The 7,405-nt window shown below is 44.9% G+C and overlaps 1 protein-coding gene across 2 annotated transcripts in view; it reads right to left on the bottom strand.

Annotated features, from left to right (window-relative positions):
• Positions 1-1,654: 1,654 nt before the first annotated feature.
• Positions 1,655-7,405, bottom strand: part of CPNE4 (copine 4) — a 613,382-nt gene continuing 607,631 nt past the window's right edge. Inside the window, exons 15-16 of one of the 2 annotated variants that reach the window (XM_024115179.3) lie at positions 6,555-6,791; positions 1,655-2,137 (exon numbers count right to left, since the gene is read on the bottom strand). In XM_024115179.3, the coding sequence (XP_023970947.1) occupies positions 2,003-2,137; positions 6,555-6,791 (372 nt within the window). In that variant the 3' untranslated portion in view covers positions 1,655-2,002. Of the gene's footprint in view, positions 2,138-6,554; positions 6,792-7,405 lie in introns of those variants that run through there. The other variant, XM_055089937.1, reaches the window with a different exon arrangement.

Raw genomic sequence — 7,405 nt, 5'->3', positions numbered from 1 at the left:
ATTGTATATAATATATTATATATATACAACATTGTAAATCAACTATACTTCAATAAAAATGTAAAAAATTAAAAAAAAATCTACAGTGGATTTGATGTTGATCATGAAGCACATTAACAAGTCCATTCATTCATTCTTTCATGCATTCACTCATTTGAGTAGTATTCCATTTATTCATTAAGCATCTATCTATTGAATAGTTATCTATTTATTACACATAATGCTTACTATGTTCCTGGAACATAGACACTGTAGCTCATGTCCTTGTTTTGGGTTAGAAACAACCACTAGCTATTTCTGGTGAACAGGGTCTAAGTATTTTAATTCCTTGCCTGTTAAAAACCATGATCCACATGTTTCTATGGGACTGTGAAAGAGCTATTCCTAACCTGAGGCCAAGTCGCTTACATGAACACTGTTCAGAAATTGCCTTGAAAAGAGAAACAAGACTATAATAAGTCTTAGAAAAAATTCCGTAAGTACCCAATTTATTCATAAAATAATACAGTTTAAATATTTGTGATTTTTTTCAGCCATACATTTTACCATCATTCCCAAATGTGCTTTTGGCCAACATGTATTTGCAAGGTTAAGATCTATAGTTATACCACTGGTAATTGTAGAGGGCATTTAGTTTGCTTGTTAAATACTTCACCAGTCACGGAAAAACAAACAGATCTATTTTGCCTTGTGATTTACTTTCCCATATCTCTGACCAAAAGTGGGCTCCATCTAGGGCCTTTTATGCTTGCAAAACGTCCATTTGTCTTCAAGAAGATTATACAAGTGAAACATTCTTTTGATTCAAGACTGGCTTGTCTATATCAAAACAAAACACCTCCACCCAAAACTATGATTCCAGGCATTTGTGTTGATGACTGAGTTTGCTCTCAGGAGCGATAAAAAGAGGCACAAAGAAGCCCTAGTCTAAGCTTAAACATCAACCTGGGGCTTCCCTGGTGGCGCAGTGGTTGCGCGTCCGCCTGCCGATTCAGGGGAACCGGGTTCGCGCCCCGGTCTGGGAGGATCCTGCATGCCGCGGAGCGGCTGGGCCCGTGAGCCATGGCCGCTGGGCCTGCGCGTCCGGAGCCTGTGCTCTACAACGGGAGAGGCCACGGCAGTGTGAGGCCCGCATACCACAAAAAAAAAAAAAAACAAAAAAAATCAACCTGACGGGCCACCTCTCTGGGAGGCATACCACATGGCTATTTGCTGTGGACAAGTTTCCACTGTCAGGGGTCTATTGAAGACTCTTTGAGGTCATTCCTAGGGAGTGACGTAAACATGGGGCCTGAATTGGCATCATCTGGGACTCAGAGCTGCAGGACCTTGGGCCCATGCAGACCTATTGCATCACAGTCAAAATTTAAGCAAGATCCTCTGGTTGTATACACAGGGAAGTCTGAGAGGTGCTCGATTGGGTGCCCCAGACGCACTTCAGGAAGACCACCTCTAGGTGGATAAGCCCCTTTTTCAGTGGAGGGACCATTCTCAGCAGGGAGGAATTATGGATGACAACTGCAAAAACAGCATGGTTTTTTTTTTTTTTATTTTAAACATGCAAAATACAGTCCATGCATCTGCCATTTTAAAAAGTCTCTCATCCTGTAGCAGATAAAACCAAATATGTTTTGGCTATCAACATTCAAGAAATGTTTCAAAATGCTTTACAGTGTAAAGATAATAAGAAATTTAGCAAAATTTCAACAAACCTGTATAAAAAACAGATACAGATAACATTTTATATCAAGGCGACATGCTGTAATGTAAAGAGTAAGTTATAATTATCTGTGTTTCTTTGTAAAAAGTCTTTAACAATACAAGGGCTTAGCAGATCCAGGCCTCAGGGCTACACATGCAAAAAAAATTGTTAGTTAGTTAAAAATCACCAAAACGTGCTATTTTTAAATGTGTACCTGTGTGTCTTTTTAAGTACAGGATAATAGAAGTATTAAGTATCAGCAGGAATAGTATTTGAGGACTCTGTAAAAGTGTGTAGACTTCATGGAGCCAGTGTCCGGGAAGAGTCATACATTTCTGATGAACATTTTGGCTTAATCCCTTTGCCATTGTAATAGTCCACGACTTGGTTTGGGACTTCAGCCAACACGCTCTTTGCCAGGGCAGCTGGAGATGCCTGCAGGGAAGAAAAAATCACAGTGACTTTGGCGCCCAGCCAAGGGAATCTGACCCAAATCAGCCTAAAAGACTTGACTCCTGCTCTAAGCGGCTGGTCGCATTCATTCATTCATTCATTCATTCATCATTCATTCTGTACTTGTCGGTGTCTACTCCAAGCAAGAGTTGTCAGATTGTTGGAAAATCAACCTTTAGTTTCATAATTATATTTTTTCATGTCTGTCTCAAAATATAAAACTATTCACATCTGAGGATGGGTGAACACTGGATGGCAGAAAGAATTGCCTTGCAGTTTTGTGTCTGATTTACATTCAAATCCAGACACCTATTTATGTTCCAGGCACTATGCGAGCGTTTATAGGGTCTATGATTCTTGCCATTAGGAAGTTACAGTCATGTGAGGGGAGCCTGGTGGTGCCTAAATTAACCCTCCTATGAGGCAGAACATGATACATCCCACAGACCAGCAGATCACATCAATGGGAGCTTGTTAGAAATGTAAAATCTTAGACGCATCCCAGAGCTAATGAATCAGAATCTGCATTTTAACTAGATGCCTAGGTGATTCCTGTGCATATTGAAATTTGAGAAGCACTGCTCTAGGGAGTCACAGACACTGTGTGACCAGAGCACAAAAAACCAAGACTAAGGCATCTTGGAGGAAATCACAGAAGGCTTCCAGGAAGAGATGGCATTTACACTGGGTATATTTTAAAACAGGGAGAAGGAGAGGATTGGCATTTGATTATTCTAGGGACAGTGAGTCATCTGATGGGGCTCTAAAGGAAGTGCGTGTGTGTGTGTGTGTGTGTGTGTGTGTGTGTGTGTGTGTGTGTGTTGGGGATGCAGGACTGGTGGGGCATTCAGTTGGAAAATGAGCTTGTGGCCAGGTGATGGAGAGTCTTGAATACTGTGCTAATTTATGTAGCCTTTCTTATATCAGCATTATGGACTCACTGCAGGCCTTGGGGCAGAGGAAGGTGGAGGTTGATATTCTGCATGGACTCTGGACTCATGCAGAGCTGGGCCTGACCTCTGACCCTGGCACTCACTACTAACTCCCCAGCCGCTGGGCAAGTAAGATTGCCTGAACCTCATTGTTAGCAATTACTGAAGAGGTTGAAAATTTGAAGCAGAGAGAAATGTTTGAGGTCCCTCTGGAAAAGTCCTGAAGGAAAGGGGGCTGGCCTAAATGCCAGATGACCAGGTTTCTAGCTCTTTCCTTCCTATGTGGCTTGTCACTCAGCCGTTCAACTTTGCTAAGCCCCGATATTCTGAGACAAGAAAGGAAAGAACAGGAATTCATTCTATCTCAGAGTTTTTAGGAGGCTCAAAATGTAAGAGACACATACCTTAAAAACAATCTGAAAACACTGTGAGGTGTGTTTCTAAAGCGACTGCTCACATTTTGAAGGTGCCATAGTATGTTGGACATTGGTATCCATGAATGCTCTTTTATAAATAACTGCTCAGGGTCGTGTGTTAGATCATGGCCCACTTTTACACTGGGGAAGACACAATAGTCATTTCCTCCCTTTTCTCTCTGGTCATTGCTCACACAAAGTTTAGAAAGATAAAGGCTTGACTTCCCAGTCTCCCTGGCATCTAGGGACGGCCATGTGACCCAATTTCATTGTTTGAGACCCAAGTGGGAGTTTCCTGGGGGTGTTTCTTGGAGCTCTTTAACAGACATCACTGGCTCTGTTGCTCTTTCTTCTTCCTTTTTTCCTTGAACTAGAATATGATTCCTAGAGCTATGGCAACCATTTTATCTTTGTGAGGGAATAACAAAAAGAATCTCTAAGTGCTGGTCCTGACACTATTGAATCATTGAAAAAACTAATGTCAGCAGCCACCAGCCCCTAACATCTAGCTACACGAGAAAAGTATATTTGTACTTATATAATCCAGGGTTTCTCAATTTTGGCACTATTGATATTTTGATATATTGGATATATTTGATAATTCTTTGTGTGGGGACTGTCCTCTGCATCGTAGGATGCTTACCAGCATCCCTGGCCTTTACCCACTGGATGCAAGTAGCCATCAAAAATGTCTCCAGACATTGCCAAATGTCCCATGGGGAGAAAAAATCATCCTTGGTTAAGAACCACTCATGTAAACCACTGTGAGATGGATTTGCTGTTGTTTGAAGACAAAAATATTCCTGAACGGTATGTCAAGCAGAATTTGCTCGGATGATAAAAGTATTCTGTATTTACACTGTCCAATGTGGTAGTCACCAGACACGTGCTGTCACTGAGCCCTTGCAATGTGGTTAGTGTGACTAAAAACTGATTTTTAAATTTAATTTTAATGAATTTAAATTTAAATAACATGTGGCTCTTTGCTACTGTGTTGGACAGCACAGTTCCCAATGATTCTCCCTCCCTTTGCATATCTGTGCTGCTGGTTCTGGGGAGCAAAGAGGGCCTGGAGGTCCATTAACTTGGGATAAGGCAAAAAAAATATGAAAGTAGCTGGCAAGAACAGTAATAAAAGCCACATTTATTAACCACCTTCATGCACCAGGCGCTGTGCTGAGCGTTATATAAGCCCCACCTCTAATCTTCCAATGTGTGTGTATTTGCCCCGTTTTACAGATGAAAGTCTGTGACACAGAGAGGTTAAGTAACTTGCCCCAAGCCACACAGCTCAGAGCCTCTGCCCTGTCCGAAGCTCTGAGTTACCATGCAGAGCAGAAAAAGAGAGGCGATTCATGGGTTCCTGGCTATATGAAATGACATCATTGCCTCACCTTGTGATTTATTTATGGTTTATTGAATTCAGAATAGATTAGTATGGATAATGAAATGGTTCTCAGAATCTAATTTGAAATTCAGGAAACTAAGGCGGTGCTAAACTCCTGGTACTCTGCTCTAGTGGACCACAGGGAGCTGGGACCCTGGAGCAGAGGGACAGTGAGTGCACCCCCTTCCTCGCCCTGATCAGGCACTTCCTTGTTGCGGGTGCCCCTCACCTCCCTGCCCACCCCCCAAGGTCTGTCCTCCTCATGTCCCAGCTCCAGCCTCTTCTCTGAAGTTTTGTAGCCACTAGGTGGCCCACCTCAATCGCTCACAGATCGCTTAGTGTGAGAGTTTTCTGCGGACACCTGTGTCCCAACCGGGCAGTTCTCCAGTAAATTCCTGGAGGCTGGGCCCCATGGCTCCTCCTCTCACTGTGGTGCCAATGCTAGCACACAGCAGGCACTCTGCAGGTGTGTGAGGGAGAGCAGGGGCTGGGTGGAGGCTGCAACAGTGCATGGCCCCGTGGTGTGTGTGTGTGTGTGTGTGTGTGTGTGTGTGTGTGTGTAGGGGGCGGGGAGAGGGTGGTTTGGAGAAGCTCTTGGACCCCTCTTCACTCAGGCAACGCTGTGGGTGGTGGTCAGTCCTGTGGTACTTCTGTCCAGCTGACAAGACGGGGCGGGACATCACAGTCTGGAAGAACACCCTCCCCCCACCTTGGGCACATGCGAGCAAGTGGTTTCACTGATAAACACACTGTGGGCGATTCAGCTCCAGCGCACCCCAACTTGAAGAGGATGCCCCACCTTGCTGTCCTGCGCAGACAACTTGGGGGTTTGGAAACCTCCCCTTGGGCAAGTTGAAGATGGGCTACGGTAGCAGAGTTGCCCGCTGTGAGTTACCCAGGCTCACTGCCCACACACTTGTGAGAGCTTTCACTGGGGCATGGAACAAAAGAACACAGGGGGCTGTCTGTGACACAGTGGGGGAGGCTCTGCAGGGCTCTTCAGGGCCACCGCCATCCCAGAGGGAAACTTTGTTTGAATCAGAAAAGTTTGTTTTTTTTTTTTAAACCCTGTGGGTCATGAACCAGTTTTGATTCTGCCTCAGCAAACTTATTCCAGCATTTTCCCCTATTGACCACAAATAACTGTTTAATATCATCCTTTAAATTAACTTTGTTATCTTGCTGGTTCCCTCATTAATGAATTGAATAAATCTTTGATGCTGCTTACTGTACTTTTACACAGGATTTAAGTTTCTATCATTTTGATAATATACTTTGCCAAGGCAAACACAGACCTCTGCCAGGGCACATGGCTTGACAAGGAGAACAAAGGCCGAATTTCAGCTCCTCTTTGCTACTTCAGGCAGGCAACCTTGAGCAGGGAACAACCTGCCCAACTGTACATGGCAGTCCTGGGTACACTGGAGACCTTAAATTCTGTGGATGAGGCCAAGCTCCAATGAAATGTTGGCTACATAGTTAGCATGACTCCTTATCAATGACTCAGGTTATACTTCTTTCTCCAGCGAGCCAAGCTCTGCATGTCCTGGGTGGGGGTTGGCCTGGCCCAGGCTGGGACAGCTGGCATTGCTTCACTACGAACACTAGTAGAAAAATGGGGGGGGCTTCTGCTCTCCCAGGGGAAGCCCCCGAGATATGCATACGTGTTTGAAGTTCCTGAATGGCACGAACTGGACGATGTCGCGAAGGACGGGCTCTCCCTTGGGCGACCTCAGAATCCCGTCGTCGCCGTCCAGCATCTGCATGTCACTGAAGTCTGCGTTGCCCACTCCCACGATGATGACCGACATGGGGAGGTGGGAGGCGTGGACGATGGCCTCCCTCGTGTCGGCCATGTCTGTGATGACCCCGTCAGTCAGGATCAGCAGGATGAAGTATTGCTGCCATCGGTGGGACACCAGGAGACGATGGGGATGGAGAGGTGGGAGAGACAAGGACAAAGCCAGTTACCACTCCGGCGGCTCCAGTGCATACTGACCACAGCAAGTGACAAGTGACTTTTCCTGAGTGCCCGTGTTGACAGCCCTAAACACTGAAGACTTAGGATGAATGGAGCTTAAAGGCAGGCACAGTAATTGCAGGTTAATTCTAATAATCACCTTAGTGATGGTTACAAAGCACAGGGTGTAAACAGAGAAGCAGAAGAGTCAGGGGGGCTGGCTTCAAAGCCTCTTGCTCTGAGATGCTGGGAATTTTCCCTTAACTCCTCTGGGTCTCAGCCTCTTCATCTCTCAAATGAGGGGTGGGGCTAGATCATTCATACGGTCCTCTTCAGCTTGGAGATTTGCAAGAGTCTAAAGCCAAACTGCCTAATATTTACAATAGCCACCAGCTCCATGTAACTATGGTGCCCTTGAAATGTGGTGAAAGCAATGGAGAAACAGAATTTTTAATTTTATTTCATTTGAATGAATTTAAATTTAACTTTAAAAAGTGGATACCCGGGCTTCCCTGGTGGCGCAGTGGTTGGGAGTCCGCCTGCCGATGCAGGAGA

This window comes from Physeter macrocephalus, chromosome 1 (genome assembly GCF_002837175.3).
Source record: "Physeter macrocephalus isolate SW-GA chromosome 1, ASM283717v5, whole genome shotgun sequence".
NCBI lineage: Eukaryota > Metazoa > Chordata > Mammalia > Artiodactyla > Physeteridae > Physeter > Physeter macrocephalus.
The sequence above is the reverse complement of the archived record's forward strand: the minus strand, read 5'-3'. Positions and strand labels throughout refer to the sequence as shown.